The 27,874-nt window shown below is 46.0% G+C and overlaps 1 protein-coding gene across 4 annotated transcripts in view; it reads right to left on the bottom strand.

Moving 5' to 3' along the window:
- Positions 1 to 340: 340 nt before the first annotated feature.
- Positions 341 to 27,874, bottom strand: part of LOC110521072 (1-phosphatidylinositol 4,5-bisphosphate phosphodiesterase beta-1) — a 241,742-nt gene continuing 214,208 nt past the window's right edge. For 3 of the 4 annotated variants that reach the window (XM_036976058.2, XM_090233086.1, XM_036976056.2), the window contains one exon: positions 341 to 5,994. In XM_036976058.2, coding sequence (XP_036831953.1) covers positions 5,984 to 5,994 — 11 coding nt within the window. In that variant the 3' untranslated portion in view covers positions 341 to 5,983. The remainder of the gene's footprint in view (positions 5,995 to 27,874) is intronic. The other variant, XM_036976055.2, reaches the window with a different exon arrangement.

Here is a 27,874-nt window from a genome sequence, read left to right as displayed (position 1 = left end):
CAGTATTGCATAGAAACCATTAAAAAATACATCCCATCCCCCACCACAATCCAGGACTGAGGGCTGGATGTGAATAACTCTTGTGTAACAGAGGCAGATCATACCGAGTAAACTCACCCCACAGCTTGAAATGTCACCAATAGCGCCACTTGAATCAGATTATTTTCAGAGGCGCAACTGGTTTGTATGTTGTCAAGCAGGTAGTCACTTGTGTTTGCAATCAGAGGACCACTGATTTGAGCACAGTAAGGGGACAGGGACAGTGGAGGAAGTGAAACTGCATTGGAGGAAATAACATCTATCATAGCAACTACAAATCAACACAAAGAAAAGTGCTCACTTTAGCAATGTACAATTATAGCCACATTTATTAATTACAAGCAGATTACCTTTACACTACTCTACTACGATCATCACCATCATCATCAACACCACCATCATCACCATCATCATCCCTGTCATCTTCGTTTCAATGTTTTGCCTTTACATCATACACACATTTACAACAAAATGCAAACACAAGTTGATGAACAGAAACTGTTAAGGTGGTTCACGACAAAATAAAAATACATGTCTAGCATTGTTGTCTTTTTTAGGAGATACTTCTCAAAATACTGTTCATTATCACGAGTGTTTTTTTACTCAGTAGTGTTACCGTACTAAAAGTGCACACAGTCTATTCAATAACAGACAGCTTTGTATAATACAATGGCAATTTACACAATGATGCATTTCACACATTCAACATCAAAACAAGGCAAACCAATTCAAAAGGCACAGGACTCCCACATCAATAACAATCGTCTTTATAGAAACCAAGTTGTACTTGTTGACACTTTATAATGTGGTTCTTCACTTTAAAATGATTCAAGGCCCAGTGCAGTCAAAAACTACATCGTTCTGTCTTTTATTTATATTTCCACACTATGAGGTTGGAATAATACTGTGAAACTGTGAAAATGATGATAATGCCCTTTTAGTGTAACAGCTGTAGTGCTGAGTGATTAGTGCTTTTTGAGGTTGGTTCGGTTTCCATTATAAAAAAATAATCACGTTTTTTGATTTCGGTTTCGATTATTTTTTTAAACTTGAAATGTATTAGAAATAATGACTTAGAGCTTTTTAATGGACATTCTAAAACCTAAAATAGTGAACATTCAGTTGCCAAAGCATTGAACATATTCCATTGTCTCTGTCAGATCCACATCGAACATCAGAATTATAGGAAATTACTATGACATAATAAAATATTCAGTTGTGTATATTACTTAGTTTTTTATTTAATGACTTTATTATTTTTCAGTCCTTAAAGTAATCATCTCAGTTCAGGCAGTAGCAGTCAGCCAGCCAGGCCATCTAACGTTATGTGCTCCCCATACTGTACTGTCTGTAGTCATCCTATTTAGCTAGCCTGGCTAAGTACAGTATGCTGCAGAGCTGACTGACAACATCATTTTATTAGTTCTTAAAAGTAGATAAGCTATACTTTCACAAACTGTCCCTGACCCTCTCATTGTTATGTTATGCACATTCCTCTCTCATACCGTCTTATGCGTTCTGTGTGCATCTAACCTAATATAGCAGGCGTAAAAGTGTATCCGTTCAGAGATCTGTATACAATGACGAGATGCTCATGTCTATGCCCAAACAATGGGAGTCGTTGTCCCAAAGGCGGGAAACAAGCTTTTAAAAATGAATAAAAAAATATGAACCTTTATTTATACAAGTCCAAAATAAGCCCATTGAAACGCATTGGGTTTATCTTGGGCAGATTTAGGTGAGAGTGAAACCTCTCGCTTCGCCTCTTCCTCTGATCCGCCTCGAGCCGGGAAAAACTGTCGCAATAGATTGTGGTTATTGTAGTTAATTACCACATTTCTGCGCTGAACTAGGTCGAATATTTGCTTAATGAAAACTACAACTCCCTTCAGCCCAGCGTCCCACATAGCTCGACTTGATTTCTCTGATTTCTCTCTAGAGAAACGGCACGTTGGGTTCACAAAATAATTTACTAAATACAATTCTAGTAATTGAACCCACGTTGGTCAATCAGTTGTTTAATAACCAAAAATAAAATCTTGGTTAATCGCTCAGCACTAAAGAGCCGTTTTTAGTGGGATGGAGTTTTGGTCTGCCTGGTGACATCACCAGGTGTTAAATTAGTTAATAGACCAATAAGAAAGAGTTCCAAAACTCTCTGCCAATAAAAGTTAGTCAGTTTTCCCCTCCCCACTCAGACCACTCCCAGAAGGTCCTAGCAAAATTCTTGCTTGAGAAATTACTTTTACTAATAATACATTTTTGTTTCTTGTTGACAAAAAAAAAACAATTACAGTTAGCTATTTAATTGTTACCCAGAATTGATTTGATATTGAGATAAAAACGGCTGCATTGGACCTTTAATCAATTGAAATAAGTTTTCCAATATCAGACATGATACATGTGGTGTATGTATGGTACTGTACAGATTGGAAACTAAAAAACATCATATGGGTCTTTGATTGACAGTTTAGTTAAGTATGACGTCACATATCAAAAGAGGTATGGACCAATAGTGTTCAAGATCCCGTAAAGGGTGGTGATCTCAATATTTTACACAGACATGAAATTACCTTCAATGGTTTGATTTAGAAATTAAAATCTACCACTCCCATGTTGCAAACTATATCTGTGGTAGCTGTCTTAGGCAGGAATTACTTGCCAAAGAAGGAGTAAAACCATTGAATAAACAGTTGGGACATGTATGCCTGTAGACGTGTGATCACAAAACTGTGTCTAGGGTCTAAATGTAATGTAGTAACCACTCCAACAGGTGAAAGGACTGGGACATCATTTTAGTGTCTTCTGTTAATGGGTCAAGTGTGTGTGTGTGTGTGTGTGTGTGTGTGTGTGTGTGTGTGTGTGTGTGTGTGTGTGTGTGTGTGTGTGTGTGTGTGTGTGTGTGTGTGTGTGTGTGTGTGTGTGTGTGTGTGTGTGTTTACAATTTCAGTCATTGGTAAGGGGCATTGATATAGTCATGTTGCTTTTCATCTCATATCAACACCTGTAGTTTATCACTTGTACTGTACAAACAATGTAATCTCATCCATAGTAACATTTTTGCAGTTTCAGTTTGAGTTAATTTTACATTTATGTTATGTATTTTCTGCTAACATGTACAATTGGTAAAGAACAAGATTTACTCTTTCTTCCATCCCTTTATCCTCATCACTCTCCTTCCACCCCTCACCCCCTCTCCACCCTCCACCCCTCCCTGGCAGGATTAACCAAAAACTATTTAACAATATATAACCTAAGGTGTCAAAGATATTTTTTTAAATGAAAAAATAAATCTAGAAAAGAAGTACATCTTGGCCAGGTCAGAACATGATAAAAACAGTATAGAGTAGGCCTACTTCTGAAAGGACCAAATAAATCCAGAAAGCCTTCAGTGCTTGGGGGTTAGAAGAGAATAGAAGAGTTAGTTCTGTAGAAAGCCTTCAGTGCAAAATATACAAGGAGGGATTCTTCATTTTAAATAAAGATTGTGTCCACAGTGTTTGGACAAGAAGTTCAATTTACCACGCCTTTACTTTACTTGGGACAATGTGAAGTGCAAACACTTCACATTGCAGTGCCAATGTCATAATGATACTATTAATTACCATCTAAGTGCACAGTGAAATCAAAACATTGGCACCATTGACCGACCTGCACTTGGTCAACATTGTGAGAACCTAATCTAACACTTAATACTTTTTCTTGTTTAAAAAGTAGGAACACACTAAAAACATAAAAAAAAAGATAGTATTCTGTCTGTGCAATAGTTCAAGTAAGTAACTTTGTTTCTGCGCATAGTTAGTGCCTAGTCAAAAATACCCATATCCTGTACTGAAAGATCCACACCGCTTCAGGGGAAAACAACAAAACACAAATACAAAACAAGTATTTACATATCTGAATAGAACTACAGAGTGGGTACTCCCTACTACTGGTCCAGGGTCAGTTTGAACCCCTACTGGTTAAAGTTAGGATTGAGCGCAGGGTACTCTGTTCCTAGATCTGTGCTTAGAGTGGCAATTTCCACCTTGAGCCAGAACGACCAACTAGAACTGTCTAATTCAGAGGAAAGGGAGGGGTTTAGTCTCTAAAGGGGTGTCTCAAAGACTCTGGATGTGTCTGAAATGGCAGCCTATAGTGCACTACTCTAATATCACACTCTGGATGTGTATGAAATGGCAGCCTATAGTGCACTACTCTAATATCACACTCTGGATGTGTCTGAAATGGCAGCCTATAGTGCACTACTCTAATATCACACTCTGGATGTGTCTGAAATGGCAGCCTATAGTGCACTACTCTAATATCACACTCTGGATGTGTCTGAAATGGCAGCCTATAGTGCACTACTCTAATATCACACTCTGGATGTGTATGAAATGGCAGCCTATAGTGCACTACTCTAATATCACACTCTGGATGTGTCTGAAATGGCAGCCTATAGTGCACTACTCTAATATCACACTCTGGATGTGTCTGAAATGGCAGCCTATAGTGCACTACTCTAATATCACACTCTGGATGTGTCTGAAATGGCAGCCTATAGTGCACTACTCTAATATCACACTCTGGATGTGTCTGAAATGGCAGCCTATAGTGCACTACTCTAATATCCCACTCTGGATGTATCTGAAATGGCAGCCTATAGTGCACTACTCTAATATCACACTCTGGATGTGTATGAAATGGCAGCCTATAGTGCACTACTCTAATATCCCACTCTGGATGTGTCTGAAATGGCAGCCTATAGTGCACTACTCTAATATCACACTCTGGATGTGTCTGAAATGGCAGCCTATAGTGCACTACTCTAATATCACACTCTGGATGTGTCTGAAATGGCAGCCTATAGTGCACTACTCTAATATCACACTCTGGATGTGTCTGAAATGGCAGCCTATAGTGCACTACTCTAATATCACACTCTGGATGTGTATGAAATGGCAGCCTATAGTGCACTACTCTAATATCACACTCTGGATGTGTCTGAAATGGCAGCCTATAGTGCACTACTCTAATATCACACTCTGGATGTGTCTGAAATGGCAGCCTATAGTGCACTACTCTAATATCACACTCTGGATGTGTCTGAAATGGCAGCCTATAGTGCACTACTCTAATATCACACTCTGGATGTGTATGAAATGGCAGCCTATAGTGCACTACTCTAATATCACACTCTGGATGTGTCTGAAATGGCAGCCTATAGTGCACTACTCTAATATCACACTCTGGATGTGTCTGAAATGGCAGCCTATAGTGCACTACTCTAATATCACACTCTGGATGTGTCTGAAATGGCAGCCTATAGTGCACTACTCTAATATCCCACTCTGGATGTGTCTGAAATGGCAGCCTATAGTGCACTACTCTAATATCACACTCTGGATGTGTCTGAAATGGCAGCCTATAGTGCACTACTCTAATATCACACTCTGGATGTGTCTGAAATGGCAGCCTATAGTGCACTACTCTAATATCACACTCTGGATGTGTCTGAAATGGCAGCCTATAGTGCACTACTCTAATATCCCACTCTGGATGTGTCTGAAATGGCAGCCTATAGTGCACTACTCTAATATCACACTCTGGATGTGTCTGAAATGGCAGCCTATAGTGCACTACTCTAATATCACACTCTGGATGTGTCTGAAATGGCAGCCTATAGTGCACTACTCTTATATGAGAGTAGTGCACTATAGACAGTAGGGAATAGGGTGGCATTTCAGATTTGTCCTAAAGGGGCGTGTCAAACACTCTTTCCGACGAGTCTTCTGTATCGTCCTCCGACTGTGACTTGTGGTTGAGCCTCTCGGTCGTCGAGGAGACAGACAGGTTGCCATGGGGACTGTCGTCGCTAAGCTTGGCCTTGCTGCTGTAATGGACGAACTCCTGGATCTCTAGGGGCAACCGTCTGAACTTGTCCTGGTACTCCTGGTCCAGCTCACTCTGTAGCTATATGGAGAGGAGAGATCAGAGTATGGGTCTATAGGTAGCTATGTAGAGAGGAGATAGTATGGGTGTATAGGTAGCCATGTAGAGAGGAGATATCAGAGTATTGGTCTATAGGTAGCTATGTAGAGAGGAGAGATCAGAGTATGGGTCTATTGGTAGCTATGTAGAGAAGAGATAGTATGGGTCTATAGGTAGCTATGTAGAGAAGAGATAGTATGGGTCTATAGGTAGCTATGTAGAGAGGAGAGATCAGAGTATGGGTCTATAGGTAGCTATGTAGAGAGGAGAGATCAGAGTATGGGTCTATAGGTAGCTGTATGGAGAGGAGAGATCAGAATATGGGTCTATAGGTAGCTGTATGGAGAGGAGAGATCAGAGTATGGGTCTATAGGTAGCTGTATGGAGAGGAGAGATCAGAATATGGGTCTATAGGTAGCTATGTAGAGAGGAGAGATCAGAGTATGGGTCTATAGCACAGGAGGTTGGTGGCACCTTAATTGGGGTGAACAGGCTCGTGGTAATGGCTGGAGCGGAATAGGTGGAATGGTATCAAAGACATCAAACACATGGTTTCCATGTCATTCCATTCGCCCCATTCCAGCCATTATTATGAGCCGTCCTCCCCTCAACAGCCTCCACTGGTCTATGGGTAGCTACTATATGGAGAGGAGAGGACCGAGTATGGGTGTACTACAGAACCAGATAGAACCAGTGTCAACAGAACTACAGCATCAAAGAGAACTCCTGGTCCAGCTCACTCTGCAGCTATAGGGAGAGCTGCAGTAGGCGTCTACAGAACCAACAGAGTGGGCCTACATAATGATATACTGAACATGTCCTGGTTACTCCTGGTACTCTGTAACTGAAGAGGAGAACTGAATATGGTGTCAGTGACTAGTGATGACTGATATAGACCAGCAGGGTAGATGTTACTGGTCAACAGGTGGGCCAATGGTTGTTGTGGGGCTAACTGGGTAACCTATATTATGGATCAAGGTACTTTTCTTGTTCAACGTTTTCTTTTGTTCAATTTTCTCTACCTCAATTAGTAACAAAGGAATGAAAGAGATGTGAATCGTTAATCCTGAATGTAGGCTCCCGTGTTCTTCTGAGCTCCCTGCCTTCTGACGGACAGACAGAGAGTCAGAGAGAGTCTGTTTTTCTCCCAGGCATATCCGCCCCTAATGATTACAGATGACAGGATTGTATTCATTCTGATCCAATAATTGCTTTAATGCTGATTTTTCTGTTTAACTACCCGGCTGCGTCCCAGGGGAGGGCCGTAATTAAAGTAGAGCAGCAAAGATGAACCACGTCACAACCTAAGAGTCTAAGGATCTAAGAGCTACATCTGCTTTTCAGCATTACAGGAGATGGAGGACAAGCTGATTTAAATAAGTCTATGATCTCACAGAGGTAGAGTCAGGCACAAAAACAAAGGAGAGTTTGTCAATAAAGGTCAGATTGTTGTAGGATTACTTGCTCATCAAACAATCCTACGATTAATAAGTCACCAAATGACCTGTGGGCTAATGGTCAGGGCTATGGCTGTCTGTGAGGAATTAACTGAGAGTTGCTGGTAATATACCTTTTATACACAATCAAACTTTAGTGAAGTGATCCAATACTAATGAACCTCAGCCCCACTCCAATCCAAGGAGACATTCTTGAGAGTGGGTCTATTCAAATCCAAACATGTATTTTTTTCCTTAACTTGGGCCACATCGAAGTAGATCAGAAATCAAATCAAATCTGTAAACAGATTGCAGATGTTATCACAGTTTCTAGCTCCAATAGTGCTGTAATATTTAGCAATACAATATCAATACGCACATAATATATACAGTATATATACTGTACATAGGGCAGCAGTCTCTAAGGGGCAGGGTACTGGGCAGAGGCTGGCAAGTGGTGACTGTACTGTCGCCACCTTCTAGATGGTACCGGGGTGAACAGGCCGTGGCTTGTCTGAGGTCTTTGATGATCTTCTCGGCCTTCCTGTGACACCGGATGCTGTAGATGTCCTGGAGGGCAGGCAGTGTGCCCCCGATGATGCGTTGGGCTGACTGCAACACCCCTTGGGAGAGCCCTGCGGTTGCAGGCAGTGCAGTTGCCATACCAGAATGTGACACAGCCCGACAGAATGCTGTCGATGGTAGAAGTCTGTGAGGTTCTTAGGGGCCAGGCTGAATTTCTTCAGCCACCCTGTGTGATGTGCACTCCGAGGAACTTTAAGCTTTTGACCCTCTCCACTGCGGCCTCGCGATGTGGATGGGGGTGTGGCGATGTGGATGGGGGCGTGGCGATGTGGATGGGGGCGTGGCGATGTGGATGGGGGCGTGCTGTCTCTTGTAGTCTACGATCAGCTCGTTTGTTTAGTTGATATTGAAGGAGAGGTTGTTTTACTGGTACCACTCTGCCAGGGTTCTCACCTCCTCCCTGTAGGCTGTCTCGTCACTGTTGGTAATCAGGCCTACCACTGTTGTGTTGTCAGCAAACTTGATGGTTGAGTTGGAGACATGCATAGCCACGCAGTCATGTGTGAACAAGGAGTATAGGAGGGGGCTGACAACACACCCCTGTGGGGCCCGCGTCTTGAGGTACAGCATGGTGGAGGTGTTGTTGCCCACAGTTAGTCTAGGACCCAGTTGCACAGGGAGGGGTTCAGACCCAGGCCCCTGAGCTTACTGATGAGCTTGGAGGGCACTTTAGTGTTGAAGCCTGAGGCTTAGAGGGTACCGTTGTCCTTCCTAGGAACAAGGCTGGCATTGAAACCGTCATAAAACTGACAGAGAAGCCCAGAGGTGTGAATCGACTTGTTATGTAGTGATTAAAAAAAAGGTGGGTAAACTCTGATTGCCGGTGGTGGTGAAAAAGTTACGCTGTCTGTACATTCAATACATTTTTTCTGCAAAAGGTGGGTAAACTGTTTGGTAAAAAGAGGCAGGCAGGCAGGGCAAGCTAGCCTCAGCCTATTGAAAACTCTATCCCACTGGAGGACTGGGGAGAAGAGAGGAGGATGAAGACTCTATCCCACTGGAGGACTGGGGAGAAGAGAGGGGGATGAAGACTCTATCCCACTGGAGGACTGGGGAGAAGAGAGATGGATGAAAACTCTGTCCCACTGGAAGACTGGGGAGAAGAGAGGGATGAAGACTCTATCCCACTGGAGGACTGGGGAAAAGAGAGAGGGATGAAGACTCTATCCCACTGGGGGACTGGGGAGAAGAGAGATGGATGAAAACTCTATCCCACTGGAGGACGGGGGAGAGAAGGAGAGAGGGATGAAGACTCTATCCCACTGGAGGACTGGGGAGAAGAGAGAGGGATGACAACTCTATCCCACTGGAGGACTCGGGAGAGAAGGAGAGAGGGATGAAAACTCTATCCCACTGGAGGACTGAGGAGAGAAGGAGATAGGGATGAAGACTCTATCCCACTGGAGGACTGGGGAGAAGAGAGAGGGATGAAAACTCTATCCCACTGGAGGACTGGGGAGAGAAGGAGAGAGGGATGAAAACTATATCCCACTGGAGGACTGGAGAGAGAAGGAGAGAGGGATGAAGACTCTATCCCACTGGAGGCCTGGTGAGAAGAGAGAGGGATGAAAACTCTATCCCACTGGAGGACTGGGGAGAGAAGGAGAGAGGGATGAAAACTATATCCCATTGGAGGACTGGAGAGAGAAGGAGAGAGGGATGAAGACTCTATCCCACTGGAGGACTGGTGAGAAGAGAGAGGGATGAAAACTCTATCCCACTGGGGGACTGGGGAGAAGAGAGAGGGATGAAAACTCTATCCCACTGGAGGACTGGGGAGAAGAGAGAGGGATGAAGGCTCTATCCCACTGGAGGACTGGGGAGAAGACAGAGGGATGAAAACTCTATCCCACTGGAGGACTGGGGAGAAGAGAGGGATGAAAACTCTATCCCACTGGAAGACTGGAGAGAAGAGAGAGGGATGAAAACTATCCCACTGGAGGACTGGGGAGAAGAGAGAATGATGAAAACTCTATCCCACTGGAGCACTGGGGAGAAGAGAGAGGGATGAAAACTCTGTCCCACTGGAGGACTGGGGAGAAGAGAGAGGGATGAAAACTCTAGCCCACTGGAGGACTGGGGAGAGAAGGAGAGAGGGATGAAAACTATATCCCACTGGAGGACTGGAGAGAGAAGGAGAGAGGGATGAAGACTCTATCCCACTGGAGGCCTGGTGAGAAGAGAGAGGGATGAAAACTCTATCCCACTGGAGGACTGGGGAGAGAAGGAGAGAGGGATGAAAACTATATCCCATTGGAGGACTGGAGAGAGAAGGAGAGAGGGATGAAGACTCTATCCCACTGGAGGACTGGTGAGAAGAGAGAGGGATGAAAACTCTATCCCACTGGAGGACTGGGGAGAGAAGGAGAGAGGGATGAAGACTCTATCCCACTGGAGGACTGGGGAGAAGAGAGAGGGATGAAAACTCTATCCCACTGGAGGACTGGGGAGAAGAGAGAGGGATGAAAACTCTATCCCACTGGAGGACTGGGGAGAAGAGAGAGGGATGAAAACTATATCCCACTGGAGGACGGGGGAGAGAAGGAGAGAGGGATGAAAACTCTATCCCACTGGAGGACTGGAGAGAGAAGGAGAGAAGGATGAAGACTCTATCCCACTGGAGGACTGGTGAGAAGAGAGAGGGATGAAAACTCTATCCCACTGGAGGACTGGGGAGAAGAGAGAGGGATGAAGAATCTATCCCACTGGAGGACTGGGGAGAAGACAGAGGGATGAAAACTCTATCCCACTGGAGGACTGGGGAGAAGAGAGGGATGAAAACTCTATCCCACTGGAAGACTGGAGAGAAGAGAGAGGGATGAAAACTATCCCACTGGAGGACTGGGGAGAAGAGAGAATGATGAAAACTCTATCCCACTGGAGCACTGGGGAGAAGAGAGAGGGATGAAAACTCTGTCCCACTGGAGGACTGGGGAGAAGAGAGAGGGATGAAAACTCTATCCCACTGGAGGACTGGGGAGAGAAGGAGAGAGGGATGAAAACTATATCCCACTGGAGGACTGGAGAGAGAAGGAGAGAGGGATGAAGACTCTATCCCACTGGAGGCCTGGTGAGAAGAGAGAGGGATGAAAACTCTATCCCACTGGAGGACTGGGGAGAGAAGGAGAGAGGGATGAAAACTATATCCCATTGGAGGACTGGAGAGAGAAGGAGAGAGGGATGAAGACTCTATCCCACTGGAGGACTGGTGAGAAGAGAGAGGGATGAAAACTCTATCCCACTGGAGGACTGGGGAGAGAAGGAGAGAGGGATGAAGACTCTATCCCACTGGAGGACTGGGGAGAAGAGAGAGGGATGAAAACTCTATCCCACTGGAGGACTGGGGAGAAGAGAGAGGGATGAAAACTCTATCCCACTGGAGGACTGGGGAGAAGAGAGAGGGATGAAAACTATATCCCACTGGAGGACGGGGGAGAGAAGGAGAGAGGGATGAAAACTCTATCCCACTGGAGGACTGGAGAGAGAAGGAGAGAAGGATGAAGACTCTATCCCACTGGAGGACTGGTGAGAAGAGAGAGGGATGAAAACTCTATCCCACTGGAGGACTGGGGAGAGAAGGAGAGAGGGATGAAGACTCTATCCCACTGGAGGACTGGGGAGAAGAGAGAGGGATGAAAACTCTATCCCACTGGAGGCCTGGGGAGAAGAGAGAGGGATGAAAACTTTATCCCACTGGAGGACTGGGGAGAAGAGAGAGGGATGAAAACTATATCCCACTGGAGGACGGGGGAGAGAAGGAGAGAGGGATGAAAACTCTATCCCACTGGAAGACTGGGGAGAAGAGAGGGATGAAGACTATATCCCACTGGAGGACGGGGGAGAGAAGGAGAGAGGGATGAAAACTCTATCCCACTGGAAGACTGGGGAGAAGAGAGAATGATGAAAACTCTATCCCACTGGAGCACTGGGGAGAAGAGAGAGGGATGAAAACTCTGTCCCACTGGAGGACTGGGGAGAAGAGAGAGGGATGAAAACTCTATCCCACTGGAGGACTGGGGAGAGAAGGAGAGAGGGATGAAAACTATATCCCACTGGAGGACTGGAGAGAGAAGGAGAGAGGGATAAAGACTCTATCCCACTGGAGGACTGGTGAGAAGAGAGAGGGATGAAAACTCTATCCCACTGGAGGACTGAGGAGAGAAGGAGAGAGGGATGAAGACTCTATCCCACTGGAGGACTGGGGAGAAGAGAGAGGGATGAAAACTCTATCCCACTGGAGGACTGGGGAGAAGAGAGAGGGATGAAAACTCTATCCCACTGGAGGACTGGGGAGAAGAGAGAGGGATGAAAACTCTATCCCACTGGAGGACTGGGGAGAAGAGAGAGGGATGAAAACTCTATCCCACTGGAGGACTGGGGAGAAGAGAGAGGGATGAAAACTCTATCCCACTGGAGGACTGGGGAGAAGAGAGAGGGATGAAAACTATATCCCACTGGAGGACGGGGGAGAGAAGAGAGAGGGATGAAAACTCTATCCCACTGGAGGACTGGGGAGAGAAGGAGAGAGGGATGAAGACTCTATCCCACTGGAGGACTGGGGAGAAGAGAGAGGGATGAAAACTCTATCCCACTGGAGGCCTGGGGAGAAGAGAGAGGGATGAAAACTCTATCCCACTGGAGGACTGGGGAGAAGAGAGATGAAAACTATATCCCACTGGAGGACGGGGGAGAGAAGGAGAGAGGGATGAAGACTCTATCCCACTGGAAGACTGGGGAGAAGAGAGGGATGAAGACTCTATCCCACTGGAGGACTGGGGAAAAGAGAGAGGGATGAAGACTCTCTCCCACTGGAGGACTGGGGAGAAGAGAGAGGGATGAAGACTCTATCCCACTGGAGGACTGGGGAGAAGAGAGAGGGATGAAAACTCTATCCCACTGGAGGACTGTGGAGAAGAGAGAGGGATGAAGACTCTATCCCACTGGAGGACTGGAGAGAGAAGGAGAGAGGGATGAAGACTCTATCCCACTGGAGGACTGGTGAGAAGAGAGAGGGATGAAAACTCTATCCCACTGGAGGACTGGGGAGAAGAGAGAGGGATGAAAACTCTATCCCACTGGAGGACTGGGGAGAGAAGGAGAGGGAATAATATTATCCAACTACAAGTGTAGGATCTTAATTTGATCACTGTGTTGTTTGCAGAAATGTTCTGGCACAGCAGGAAATTCAAACTTGTAGTGTATTCAAGGTTTAAAAAGTATTCTAAAGATAGAAATTTCCACCCAAAATTTTCAGACTTGAGTTCTCCTAACAAACAACATATCAACCCCCCCAAAAAAGCTTCATTAATTATAATCCACGCAATAATTCACATTTCCTTTTGCTGCAGGATTATTTTCCTGCTGTGAGAAACTGGTCAAATTAAGATCCTACATCTGTAGGAATGGGAATGAGGAGAAAAGAAAGGGATGTCGGCAGGAGAGAGGAATGAAGTCAGTCCCACTAGAGGACAGGTGTGGTGAGCGGTGATAATGATATGTGATAAGATGATTTCATGTTCCTTATGAAGAGAAGCCAAAGGCAGTTCTCCATCACCTGGGACAGTAAAGTTCTATTCTGATTCAGCTTTTCTAACTCCCTTGCTGATCAAACGTGAGGTTATCTCTAGCCTTACCCAACCACACTCTTCAAGGTTTGTGCATTCATACAGTCTCTGCCCTGATTTGACCACACTACAAGGTGACCTTCCAGGAAGAGTGTTTTTCACTGAGATGATATTCAGCCAGATGGCTAGACGCTCTCCTCTCCTCTCCTCTCCTCTCCTCTCCTCTCCTCTCCTCTCCTCTCCTCTCCACGCCTGACCTACTTAGAAAGGGACTGTCTGCAGCGCACTCTGTCCCCCTGCTAACCATAGGCACTGAGGTATTTTGATAAAAGCGGTCATCTCTCTCCCAGCTCTGATGGTTCCTAGGTGTGAAGATGTTGGGTGGGGTGGAGCAGGACGGTGTGAGGTGGAATGTGCTGGGCGGCCATCAGTCAATGGTTGATGGTTGGGTGTGTGTCGGTGCGGGTGTAGGTGTGTTTGTGTATTTGTGTGTGTGTGTGTGTGTGTGTGTGTGTGTGTACGTGAGAGAGTATGTACGAGTGTGTTCATTGCCATCGGGTCGAGGTGTGTGTATTGGAGACAGGGTGTGTGTCGGGTCGAGGTGTGTGTCGGGGACAAGGTGTGTGACGAACGCCACACCTCATTATCACCTGGTGGGAAGTGACTGCTGAGGTAATTAAAAGTCACAAGGATGGAGGGATGATGGAGGAGAGGAGGATGGAAGGATGTGGAGGAGGAGCAGATGGAGCTGGCCGGGGTCTCAGGTCCTCTCTTTCGGTCCCCTTCCTTTCACCATCCCTCTGTTCTTCCACCCTCTCAATGGAAGATCTGACATATTGGGGGGCTGAGCCTCCTCCAACAGTGTTGTCTAACAGAGTGTGTGTTTGTGTTAAAATGGCTTCCTGTTGCTTCTCAGTACTACAGTGGAATCACAGCAGCAAAATAATAGCAGCAGTCAACAGGTATAACAGAGATGGCCTACTTCCGGAGAGCTACTGTACTGGGTCTGCAGGCTTTTGCTCCAGCCCTACACAATCAAGGTCCTGGATGTAAAATAGGTGGGTAAACTCTGATCATCTGTCGCAGTGAAAAAAGCTCCCTATACTTTTAATGCAATTTTCCGCAAAAGGTGGGTGAACTTTTGGGCTCAAAAAAATGTGTGTAAACTGTGTTAACCCTTGACTACACCGAGCAGCTGATTAGCTGGAACAAACCTGCAGGAGAGTAGACCTCCAGGAACAGGTTAGGCCACCACTGACAAAGAACATCCAGCATTAGAGATTCAGGAGCCATCTGTGTTCCCCAGCCCTGCCGGGTATCAGCGTAACTCTAGGAGCTACCTCTGGGTCTACGTCCCAAATGGTACCTTATTCCCTCCCTAGTGCACCATTTTAAAGCATCTTAAGATCATCGTTAGAAATATAGGATCGCATTGTGATCGTATGGTTCTAAAGATGAACTTAGGCTTAAGATGCACTATAGTGCACTAAATAGGGAATAGATTGCCATTTGGGACGCAGGCAGGGAGTCTTCAAGGTACTTTAAAAGGGCTTAGGTAGCACATAATAGTGCCAGACCAGTTTCAAACCCAGTTCCAGGCCACTCTTGTGATATAAGCCACACTGTGTGTAATTACCAATTACCATGACCAGGAGGTGAGAGAGGGGTCACTACTCTGAAATGGGGAGGCAGGACAGGAGGAAGGCTATGTGTGTGTGTGTGTGTGTGTGGGGGGGGGGGGGGGGGGGGTAGCTCCATTTCCATTCTTTCCATTGTAATGGGCATAACTGTGGAAATGGCCTGCAGTGATCCACAGCTGAGGTATAATGAAGAACAGAATGGAGATGGGGGGAAAGGGAAAGAGAGAGAGAGAGAGAGAGAGAGAGAAAGGGAGAGAAAGGGAGAGAAAGGGAGAGAAAGGGAGAGAAAGAGAAAGAGAGAGAGAGAAATGTAAACAGAGAGACAGAGAGAAAGAGATAAAGAGAGAAAGATAAACAGAGACAGAGAGAAAGAAATAGAAAGATAAATAGAGAAAGAGAGAGAGAGAAAGAGTGTGTGAGAGAGAGAGAGAGAGAGAGAGAGAGAGAGAGAGAGAGTGAGAGAGAGAGAGAGAGAGAGAGAGAGAGTGAGAGAGAGAGAGTGAGAGAGGGAGAGAGAGAGAGAGAGAGAGAAAGAGTGAGAGAGAGTGAGAGAGAGAGAAAGAGAGAGAGAGAGTGAAAGACAGAGAGAGAGTGAGAGTGAAAGAGAGAGAAAGAGAGAGAGTGAAAGAGAGAGAAATAGAGAGAAAGATAAATATATATATAGAGAGAGGGAGAAAGAGAGAAATAGAGAGAAATAGAGAGAAAGATAAATACTCACTTAAATACTCACTTGCTCTCTCTTCCTCCCCATACATATCCCATTCCCTCTCTCCCTCCCTCCATCCCATTCTCTATATTTCTCCCTCCCTCTATCCCATTCTCTCTATTTCTCCATCCCTCTATCCCATTCTCTCTATTTCGCCCTCCCTCTATCCCATTCTCTCTATCTCTCCCTCCCTCTATCCCATTCTCTCTATTTCTCCCTTGCTCTCCCTCTAATGTGCTTTCTCCCTCTGCTTCTAATTTTGTCATAGTCATGCTGATCTATAGAGCTGACTCGTTGTGATGACGTGGAACTATCAAACACTTATGTAGAGGGGATTGTTTACAGCAGGACAACAAGAGATGTAAAACCTTTCAAGAGGGACAATAACCCATGTCAGCTTAATTATTCAACACAGACACTCACACACCCACACACATCCTGACAATTCAGCCCAGAGAGGAACCTGCATGGTTTGAGCTTAAACAGCAGCCCTGTCATCCAACAGCACAGGGAGGCAGCAGTGTATCCTGGCACATAACACACACACACGCAGACACACACGCAGACACACAGGCATATACACACACACAGACACAGACACACAGGCAACGACACAGACACACACAAAGACACACACGCAGACACAAACAAAGTGTGATGACAGGCTTCATCTCACTGCATCCACTTTCCTCTGGGAATAACAGTGTGTTCCCTGTGGGCCGTGTGTGTGTGTGTGTGTGTGTGTGTGTGTGTGTGTGTGTGCATTATTGATGCGTACCTGACGAGTGGAGAGAGGCGCAGATCAAAGGCAGTGATGAGGGAAGCCATGACCGCCCACAGACTGAGAGAAGGGCGGGGGAGGGAGGGAGGGAGGGAGGGAGGGAGGGAGAGAGAGAGAAATATGTATAGAGAGAGATGGAGGGGAGAGAGAGAGAGAGAGAGAGAGAGAGAAAGGTGTATAGAGAGAGAGGGAGGGGAGAGAGAAAGATGTAGAGAGAGAGAGGGAGGGGGAGGGAGAGAGAGAGAAATGTGTATAGAGAGAGAGGGAGGGGAGGGATAGAAATATGTAGAGAGAGAGAGGGAGGGGAGGGAGAGAGAGAGAAATATGTAGAGCGAGAGAGGGAGGGGATCGAGAGAAATGTGTATAGAGAGAGAGAGAGAGAGAGGGGAGGGAGAGAGAGAAAAAATATATATAGAGAAAGAGGGAGGGGAGGGAGAGAAATATGTATAGAGAGAGAGAGGGGAGAGAGAGAAATATGTATAGAGAGAGGGAGGGGAGGGAGAGAAAGATGTATAGAGAGAGAGAGGGGGAGAGAGAGAAAGATGTATAGAGAGAGAGAGGGAGGGGAAGGAGAGATAAATATGTATAGAGAGAGAGGGAGGGGAGAGAGAGAGAAATATGTATAGAGACAGAGAGGGAGGGGAGAGAGAGAGAAATATGTATAGAGAGAGAGGGAGGGGAGGGAGAGAGAGAGAAATATGTAGAGAGAGAGAGAAATATGTATAGAGAGAGAGAGAGAAATATGTATAGAGAGAGAGGGGAGAGAGAGAGAAAGATGGAGAGAGAGAGAAAGAAGTAGAGAGAGAGAGAGGGAGGGGAGGGGAGAGGGAGAAATATTTATTGAGAGAGAGAGGGAGGGGAGAGAGAGAGAAATATGTATAGAGAGAGAGAGAGGGAGGGGAGAGAAATATGTATAGAGAGAGAGAGGGGAGGGAGAGAGAGAGAAATATGTATAGAGAGAGAGGGGAGAGAGAGAGAGGGGGAGAGAAAGGGGGGAGAGAGAGAGAGAAATATGTAGAGAGAGAGAAATATATATAGAGAGAGGGGAGGGAGAGAGAGAAATATGTAGAGAGAGAGAGAAATATGTATAGAGAGAGGGGGAGGGTAGGGGGAGAGAGAGAAAAATATGTATAGAGAGAGAGAGGGGAGAGAGGAGAGAAATATGTAGAGAGAGAGAGGGAGGGGAGGGAGAGAAATATATATAGAGAGAGAGGGAGGGAGAGAGAAATATGTATAGAGAGAGAGAGGGGAGAGAGAGAGAAATATGTAGAGAGAGAGAGAAATATGTATAGAGAGAGAGAGGGGAGGGAGAGAGAAAATATGTATAGAGAGAGAGGGAGGGGAGGGAGAGAGAGAAATATGTATAGAGAGAGGGGGGAGAGAGAGGGAGAGAGAGAGAGAGAGGGGAGAGAGAGAGAAATATGTAGAGAGAGAGAAATATGTATAGAGAGAGAGGGGAGGGAGAGAGAGAAATATGTAGAGAGGAGAGAAATATGTATAGAGAGAGAGGGGAGGGAGAGAGAAATATGTATAGAGAGAGGGGAGAGAGAGAGAGAGGGGAAGGGGAGAGAGAGGAGGGAGAGAGAGAGAAATATGTAGAGATAGAGGGGAAAGAGAGAGAGAGGGAGGGGAGGGAGAGAGAAATATGTATAGAGAGAGAGAGAGAGAGAGAGAGAGGGAGGGGAGAGATAAAAATATATATAGAGAGAGAGAGGGAGGGGAGGGAGAGAAATATATATAGAGAAAGAGGGAGGGAGAGAGAGAGAAATATGTAGAGCGAGAGAGGGAGGGGATCGAGAGAAATATGTATAGAGAGAGAGAGAGAGAGAGAGAGAGAGAGAGGGAGAGAGAGAAATATATATATAGAGAAAGAGGGAGGGGAGGGAGAGAAATATGTATAGAGAGAGAGAGGGAGAGAGAGAAAATTAGTATAGAGAGAGGGAGGGGAGGGAGAGAAAGATGTATATATAGGAGAGAGAGGGGGAGAGAGAGAAAGATGTATAGAGATAGAGAGGGAGGGAAGGAGAGATAAATATGTATAGAGAGGGGGGAGGGGAGAGAGAGAGAAATATGTATAGAGACAGAGGGAGAGGAGGGAGAGAGAAATATGTAGAGAGAGAGAGAGAAATATGTATATAGAGAGAGGGGGAGGGGAGAGAGAGAATAATGGTATAGAGAGAGAGGGGAGAGAGAGAGAAGATGTATAGCGAGAGAGAGGGGAGAGAGAGAGAAAGAAGTATAGAGAGAGAGAGAGAGGGAGGGGAGAGGGAGAAATATGTATTGAGAGCGAGAGGGAGGGGAGAGAGGAGAGAAATATGTATAGAGACAGAGAGGGAGGGGAGAGAGAGAGAAATATGTATAGAGAGAGAGGGAGGGGAGGGAGATAGAGAGAAATATGTAGAGAGAGAAATATGTATGGGAGAGAGAGGGGAGGGGGAGGGAGAGAGAGAAATATGTATAGAGAGAGAGGGGAGGGAGAGAGAAAGATGTATAGAGAGAGAGGGGAGAGAGAGAAAGAAGTATAGCGAGAGAGAGGGGAGAGAGAGAGAAATATGTATAGAGAGAGAGAGGGGAGGGAGAGAAATATATATAGAGAGAGAGGGGAGAGAGAGGGAAGGGAGAGAGAGAAAGGGGAGAGAGAGAGAAATATGTATAGAGAGAGGGGAGAGAGAGGGGGGGGGGGGAGAGAGAGAAATATGTAGAGCGAGAGAGGGAGGGGATCGAGAGAAATATGTATAGAGAGAGAGAGGGGAGGGAGAGAGAAATATGTATAGAGAGAGAGGGGAGAGAGAGAGGGGAGGGAGAGAGAGGGGGAGAGAGAAAGAGGGGGAGGAGAGAGAAATATGTAGAGAGAGAAAATATGTATAGAGAGGGGAGGAAGAGAGAGAAATATGTAGAGAGAGAGAGCAATATGTATAGAGAGGGAGGGGAGAGAGAGAAAAATATGTATAGAGAGAGAGAGGAGAGAGAGAGAGAGAAATATGTTTAGAGAGAGAGAGAGGGAGGGGAGAGAGAGAGAAATATGTATAGAGAGAGGAGGGAGAGGGAGAGAGAGAGAAATATGTAGAGAGAGAAATATGTATGGAGAGAGAGAGGGGGAGGGGAGAGAGAGAAATATGTATAGAGAGAGAGGGGAGGGAGAGAGAAATATGTATAGAGAGAGAGGGGAGAGAGAGAGAAAGAAGTATAGCGAGAGAGAGGGAGAGAGAGAGAAATATGTATAGAGAGAGAGAGGGGAGGGAGAGAAATATATAAGAGAGAGAGGGGAGAGAGAGGGAAGGGAGAGAGAGAAAGGGAGAGAGAGAGAAATATGTATAGAGAGAGGGGAGAGAGAGAGGGGGGGGAGAGAGAGAGGAAATATGTAGAGCGAGAGAGGGAGGGGATCGAGAGAAATATGTATAGAGAGAGAGAGGGGAGGGGAGAGAGAAATATGTATAGAGAGAGAGGGGAGAGAGAGAGGGGAGGGAGAGAGAGGGGGGAGAGAGAAAGAGGGGGGGAGAGAGAGAGAAATATGTAGAGAGAGAAATATGTATAGAGAGGGGAGGAAGAGAGAGAAATATGTAGAGAGAGAGAGCAATATGTATAGAGAGGGAGGGGAGGGGGAGAGAGAGAAAAATATGTATAGAGAGAGAGGGGAGAGAGAGAGAGAGAGAGAATATGTTTAGAGAGAGAGAGGGAGGGGGAGAGAGAGAGAATAGTATAGAGAGAGAGGGAGGGGAGGGAGAGAGAGAGAAATATGTAGAGAGAGAGAGAAATATGTATGGAGAGAGGGGAGGGAGAGAGAAATATGTATAGAGAGAGGGGAGAGAGAGAGAGAGGGAGGGGAGGGAGAGAGAGAGAACTATGTAGAGCGAGAGAGTGAGGGGATCGAGAGAAATATGTATAGAGAGAGAGAGAGGGGAGGGGATGGGGAGAGAGAGAGAGAGAGAGGGGGGAGAGAGAGAAAGATGTATAGAGAGAGGTGGGGGGGGGGAGAAAGATGTATAGAGAGAGAGGGGAGAGAGAAAGATGTATAGCGAGAGAGAGGGAGGGGAGAGAGAGAAAGAAGAGAAAGATGTATAGAGAGAGGGTGGGGGGAGAAAGATGTATAGAGAGAGAGGGGGGAGAGAAAGATGTATAGAGAGAGATGGAGGGGAGGGGAGAGAGATAAAGATGTATAGAGAGGGAGGGGAGGGAGAGAGAGAAGATGTATAGAGAGAGAGGGAGGGGAGAGAGAGAAAGATGTATAGAGAGAGAGGGGGGAGAGAGAAAGATGCTATAGAGAGAGAGGGAGGGGAGGGGGAGAGAGAGAAAGATGTATAGAGAGAGAGAGGGGGGGGGAGAGAGAAAGAGAAAGATGTATAGAGAGAGAGAGGGGAGAGAGAAAAATATTTATAGACAGAGAGGGAGGGGAGGAGAGAGAAAAAGAAAGATGTATAGAGAGAGGGGGGGGCGAGAGAGAAAGAGAAAGATGTATAGAGAGAGAGGGGGAGAGAGAAAGATGTATAGAGAGCGAGGGAGGGGAGGGGGAGAGAGAGAAAGATGTATAGAGAGAGAGAGGGGGGAGAGAAAAATATTTATAGACAGAGAGAGAGGGGAGAGAGAGAAAGAGAAAGATGTATAGAGAGAGAGGTGAGAGGGGAGAGACAGAAATATGTATAGAGAGAGAGGGAGGGAAGGGGGAGAGAGAGAAAGATGTATAGAGAGAGAGGGGGAGAGAGAGAAAGATGTATAGAGAGCGGGGGGAGAGAGAAATATGTATAGAGAGAGAGGGAGGGGAGAGAGAGAAAAATTAATATGTATAGAGAGAGAGGGAGGGGAGAGAGAGAAATATCTAGAGAGATGGGGGGGAGAGAGAAAGATGTATAGAGAGAGAGGGGGGGGGAGAGACAAAGAGAAAAATGTATCGAGAGAGAGAGGGGGGGAAAGAGAAATATGTATAGAGAGAGAGGGAGGGGAGAGAGAAAGAGAAAGATGTATAGAGAGAAAGGGAGGGGGAGAGAGAGAAAGATGTATAGAGAGAGAGGGGGAGTGGAGGTAGAGAGAGAGAAAGATGTATAGAGAGAGAGGGAGTTGAGGGAGATATTTTTGTGTCCAGAATCAGGAGCTATACAGCCGGATCAATTTGGTTCATTCTCTCTTGCGGTTTCTCTATATCTCTGTCCCTCCTTCTCTCTCTCTTTCTCCAGACCATCACCAGGCAGTTACTATCCCTGGGTTGAGTCATCAGGTTTCAAATTAAAAGATCGCAGAGAGAGTTGTGGCAAGGAGAAGATGGGGAAGGGTGGGGGGGGGGGGGGGGGTAGAATTAGCGTTTCCATGACGACTGCACAGGGCCCCTGCATGTTGAGCCATGGCCCCAGCACAATGTGTGTGCACATTTTTGGGTTTGTGTGCTTGTGTGCCACTGTGTGTGTGTGTGTGTGTGTGCCACTGTGTGTGTGTGTGTGTGTGTGTGTGTGTGAGAGAGAGAAAGTGTACGTGAGAGGGTGACAGTCATGCTTTCCACGTTTTCTTGCGCCTTGTCTTGAGCACGAGACAGGGACTACAGTATCTGCTCCATTCCAGCTATACATTAAAGTAGCGTCATTAATGAACTCTATCTGACCTCTGAAGTTGCTACAGGTTGTATTGAGTGTATGATGATTTAGTTGATAACTTGAATAGCAACTCAACCATTGATGCCATGTCTCCAGTGAAGTTGAAAAAGGCCACATCCAAATGGAAAGCCCCTTGGATGAGTGAGGAAACTAATTAATTAAAGAGAAATTGCAGAAAGGCAGAGCGGAAGTGGAGAAAGTCAAAGTTGCAGGTCCATTATGACATTCTGAGAGAGCAACTTGACATATATAACAAGTCAATTAGAAATGCCAGACGGGCTCATTTTCTAATAATCAGAATCATTTGAGAGTGATCTTCTTGACGGCCTGATAAATCCTACCCCTGCAAAATGTGAACTTTCCTCCACATCAAAATGTGATGAGTTGTATTGGTTTTCATACCAATCGATGAATGTGCACCCCAATAAATGTTAGACATGCTATTAGGTTATGTACCCAATAGGTCCCTCCAGGTCCTCTGGCACTGGCCTTTTAACTATCCTATAGCCTAGGACCAAGAGGCATGGAGAGACAGCCTTTAGTTATTATGCCCCCAGGTTCTGGAATTGCCTGCCAGAGAAGCGGAGGGGGGCTGAAACTGTGGACACATTTTCTTAGCTATGCTTTTCCTTAGTGTGCTTTTTAGTTGTTCAATTTGTCATAGTTTATTTTTTTATATGATGTTTTCTCTGTAGTAAATATTTCAGCTTTTCTTTTCGTAGTTTTTTAGTTTTTTCCCTTCATGTCTGAAATATGCTGTATGAATAAAGATTGATTTGAAGTAGGAGGACAGCTGGGGCAGTGTGTAGGTGCATAGGATAATAGCCTCCACACTAAAGCAATACTGTGAGGTAATGGTATAGATATAGATTTACAGTCCAGATCAATCAGACCCAGAGTTCACAATAACATTGCTATAACTTAGTCATTCAGCAGACCCTCTTATCCAGAATGACTTACAATTAGGGAAGGCCATACTACCACATACCATGACCATTGCAAATGCAACTTGTCAGTGACGATAATAGTGTTAAGATAAAAATACAATTTGATTCACAGCTCTAACACTCAGGCAGAGTGCCCCTGGGGTGCAACGATAGATCTAATACTAGGGCAGAGTGCCCCTGTGGTGCAACGACAGCTTTAACACTAGGGCAGAGTGCCCCTGTGGTGCAACGACAGCTCTAACACTAGGGCAGAGTGCCCCTGTGGTGCAACGACAGCTCTAACACTAGGGCAGAGTGCCCCTGTGGTGCAACGACAGATCTAACACTAGGGCAGAGTGCCCCTGTGGTGCAACGACAGCTCTAACACTAGGGCAGAGTGCCCCTGTGGTGCAACGACAGCTCTAACACTAGGGCAGAGTGCCCCTGTGGTGCAACGACAGCTCTAACACTAGGGCAGAGTGCCCCTGTGGTGCAACGACAGATCTAACACTAGGGCAGAGTGCCCCTGTGGTGCAACGACAGCTCTAACACTAGGGCAGAGTGCCCCTGTGGTGCAACGACAGCTCTAACACTAGGGCAGAGTGCCCCTGTTGTGCAACGACAGATCTAATACTAGGGCAGAGTGCCCTGTGGTGCAACGACAGCTCTAACACTAGGGCATAGTGCCCCTGTGGTGCAACGATAGCTCTAACACTAGGGCAGAGTGCCCCTATGGTGCAACGACAGCTCTAACACTAGGGCAGAGTGCCCCTGGGGTGCAACGACAGCTCTAACACTAGGGCAGAGTGCCCCTGGGGTGCAACGACAGCTCTAACACTCAGGCAGAGTGCCCCTGTGGTGCAACGACAGCTCTAACACTAGGGCAGAGTGCCCCTGTGGTGCAACGACAGCTCTAACACTAGGGCAGAGTGCCCCTGTGGTGCAACGACAGCTCTAACACTAGGGCAGAGTGCCCCTGTGGTGCAACGACAGCTTTAACACTAGGGCAGAGTGCCCCTGTGGTGCAACGACAGCTCTAACACTAGGGCAGAGTGCCCCTGTGGTGCAACGACAGCTCTAACACTAGGGCAGAGTGCCCCTGTGGTGCAACGACAGCTTTAACACTAGGGCAGAGTGCCCCTGTGGTGCAACGACAGCTCTAACACTAGGGCAGAGTGCCCCTGTGGTGCAACGACAGCTCTAACACTAGGGCAGAGTGCCCCTGGTGTGCAACGACAGCTCTAACACTAGGGCAGAGTGCCCCTGTGGTGCAACGACAGCTCTAACACTAGGGCAGAGTGCCCCTGTGGTGCAACGACAGCTCTAACACTAGGGCAGAGTGCCCCTGTGGTGCAACGACAGCTCTAACACTAGGGCAGAGTGCCCCTGTGGTGCAACGACAGCTCTAACACTAGGGCAGAGTGCCCCTGTGGTGCAACGACAGCTCTAACACTAGGGCAGAGTGCCCCTGTGGTGCAACGACAGCTCTAACACTAGGGCAGAGTGCCCCTGTGGTGCAACGACAGCTCTAACACTAGGGCAGAGTGCCCCTGTGGTGCAACGACAGCTCTAACACTAGGGCAGAGTGCCCCTGTGGTGCAACGACAGCTCTAATACTAGGGCAGAGTGCCCCTTTAGTGCAACGACAGCTCTTTGAGAGTGATGTTGAAGGTGTTTGTCTTTGAGAGTGATGTTGAAGGTGTTTGTCTTTGAGAGTGATGTTGAAGGTGTTTGTCTTTGAGAGTGATGTTGAAGTTATTTGTCTTTGAGAGTGATGTTGAAGGTGTGTCTTTGAGAGTGATGTTGAAGGTGTTTGTCTTTGAGAGTGATGTTGAAGGTGTTTGTCTTTGAGAGTGATGTTGAAGGTATTTGTCTTTGAGAGTGATGTTGAAGGTGTTTGTCTTTGAGAGTGATGTTGAAGGTGTTTGTCTTTGAGAGTGATGTTGAAGGTGTTTGTCTTTGAGAGTGATGTTGAAAGTATTTGTCTTTGAGAGTGATGTTAAAGGTGTGTGTCTGAGAGTGATGTTGAAGGTGTTTGTCTTTGAGAGTGATGTTGAAGGTGTATCTTTGAGAGTGATGTTGAAGGTGTGTCTTTGAGAGTGATGTTGAAGGTGTTTGTCTTTGAGAGTGATGTTGAAGGTATGTGTCTTTGAGAGTGATGTTGAAGGTGTGTCTTTGAGAGTGATGTTGAAGGTGTCTTTGAGAGTGATGTTGAAGGTGTTTGTCTTTGAGAGTGATGTTGAAGGTATGTGTCTTTGAGAGTGATGTTGAAGGTGTTTGTCTTTGAGAGTGATGTTGAAGGTGTGTGTGCGTGTCTTTGAGAGTGATGTTGAAGGTGTTTGTCTTTGAGAGTGATGTTGAAGGTGTGTGTGTGTGTCTTTGAGAGTGATGTTGAAGGTGTGTGTCTTTGAGAGTGATGTTGAAACTGTGTTTGTCTGTGAGAGTGAAGTTGAAGGTGTGTGACTGAGAGTGATGTGGAAGGTGTGTGTCTTTGAGAGTGACGTTGAAGGTGTGTGACTTTGAGAGTGATGTTGAAGATGTTTGTCTTTGAGAGTGATGTTGAAAGTGTTTGTCTTTGAGAGAAATGTTGAAGGTGTGTGTGTGTCTTTGAGAGTGATGTTGAAGGTGTGTGTCTTTGAGAGTGATGTTGAAACTGTGTTTGTCTGTGAGAGTGAAGTTGAAGGTGTGTGACTTTGAGAGTGATGTTGAAGGTGTTTGTCTTTGAGAGTGATGTGGAAGGTGTGTGTGTTCTCATTAAGAGTCTAGCGTGCTGTTGGTGTGAAGCCAATTTGACTAGAACATTAGCAGGACAAGGTCACCTGAACACACCCACTGAGAGACAGATATGCGAGAGGACACACACTCTCGATCCCTCCTTCTCATCCTAATCATCACCTATTCCCTCTAGCACACACTCTTCCTTATCTCCCTCCCTGTCCACGCCCATTCACCTCTCTCTTCTCTCTCTCCCTGTTCACGCCCATTCCATCTCTCTCTCTCTCTCTCTCTCTCTCTCTCTCTCTCTCTCTCGCCCTGTCCACGCCCATTCACATCTCTCTCTCTCTCTCTCTCTCTCTCTATCCCTGTTCACGCCCATGCCATCTCTCTCTCTCTCTCTCTCTCCCTGTTCACGCCCATTCCATCTCTCTCTCTCTCCCTCTCTCTCTCTCTCTCCCTCTCTCTCTCCCTGTTCACGCCCATTCCATCTCTCTCTCTCTCTCTCTCTCTCTCTCTCTCTCTCTCTCTCCCTGTTCACACCCATTCCATCTCTCTCTCTCTCTCTCTCTCTCTCTCTCCCTCCCTGTCCACGCCCATTCACATCTCTCTCTCTCTCTCTCTCTCTCTCTCTCTCTCTCTCCCTCTCTCTCTCCCTGTTCACGCCCATTCCATCTCTCTCTCTCTCTCTCTCTCTCTCTCTCTCTCTCTCTCTCTCTCTCTGTTCACGCCCATTCCATCTCTCTCAAAATTCAAATTCAAATTCAAGCTGCTTTATTGGCATGAAAAACATTGTGTCAATATTGCCAAAGCAACAATGTATACAATATACATTGTAACTAAATAATAATATAAAATGGTAGTAAATAATAATACAAAAATAATAACAATAAAATGGTAACAGTCTACAGTAAACATTAATAATTATAGTAATCACAATAATAGTAATAATAAGTAAGTTACTGTTTACTATGCAGATGTTATTATTCAGTGTCCCTCAGGCTATGGCAGGAAAATACATATTTGGCTGCAAGAGGAGCCATTGCTCCTTCGCCCATGAGTATTCTTAGTTTTTCCTCTGGGTTCAATTTGTAAAAATTTGGAATATATGTAGTCATTTCTGTGAATAATGAATCTCTTTGTGAGGAATATTTATCACAGTAAAGGAGAAAGTGCATCTCTGTCTCTACCTCCCCTGTCATGCAGTGACCACATCTCTCTCTCCATTTCTCTCTCTCCCTGTCCACGCCCATTCACATCTCTCTCTCTCTCTCTGTCTCTCTCTCCCTGTTCACGCCCATTCCATCTCTCTCTCTCTCTCTCCCTCTCTCTCACTGTCCACGCCCATTTACCTCTCTCTTTTCTCTTTCTCTCTCTCCCTATCTCTTCTCCCCCTCCCTGTCCACGCCCATTCACCTCTCTCTTTTCTCTCTCTCTCTCTCCCTATATCTCTTCTCCCCCTCCCTGTCCACACCCATTCACCTCTCTCTTTTCTCTCTCTCTCTATATATATATATCTCTCTCTATCTCTTCTCCCCCTCCCTGTCCATGCCCATTCCATATCTCTCTCTCTATATCTCTTCTCTCCTTCCCTGTCCACACCCATTCATCTCTCTCTCTCTCTCTCTCTCTCTCTCTCTCTCTCTCCTCTCTCTGTTTCTCTCTTTTCTCTCTCTGTCAATTTTTTTTTCTCTCTCTCTTTTCTCTCTCTTCAATTTGCTTTATTGGCATGACGTAACAATGTACATATTGCCAAAGCTTATTTTGGATATTTACAACATGAAAATAATAAGAATCAAAATGGTCAACAGGACAACAGTAAAAACAATAACAAGGGTCAACATAACCATACATTCAACAATAACCAAGGGTCAACATAACCATACATTCAACAATAACCAAGGGTCAAAATAACCATACATTCAACAAT

Source organism: Oncorhynchus mykiss, chromosome 4 (genome assembly GCF_057628025.1).
Source record: "Oncorhynchus mykiss isolate SJ-2025 chromosome 4, ASM5762802v1, whole genome shotgun sequence".
In the NCBI taxonomy this organism is placed as follows: domain Eukaryota; kingdom Metazoa; phylum Chordata; class Actinopteri; order Salmoniformes; family Salmonidae; genus Oncorhynchus; species Oncorhynchus mykiss.
This window is presented reverse-complemented; position numbering and strand designations above follow the sequence as displayed.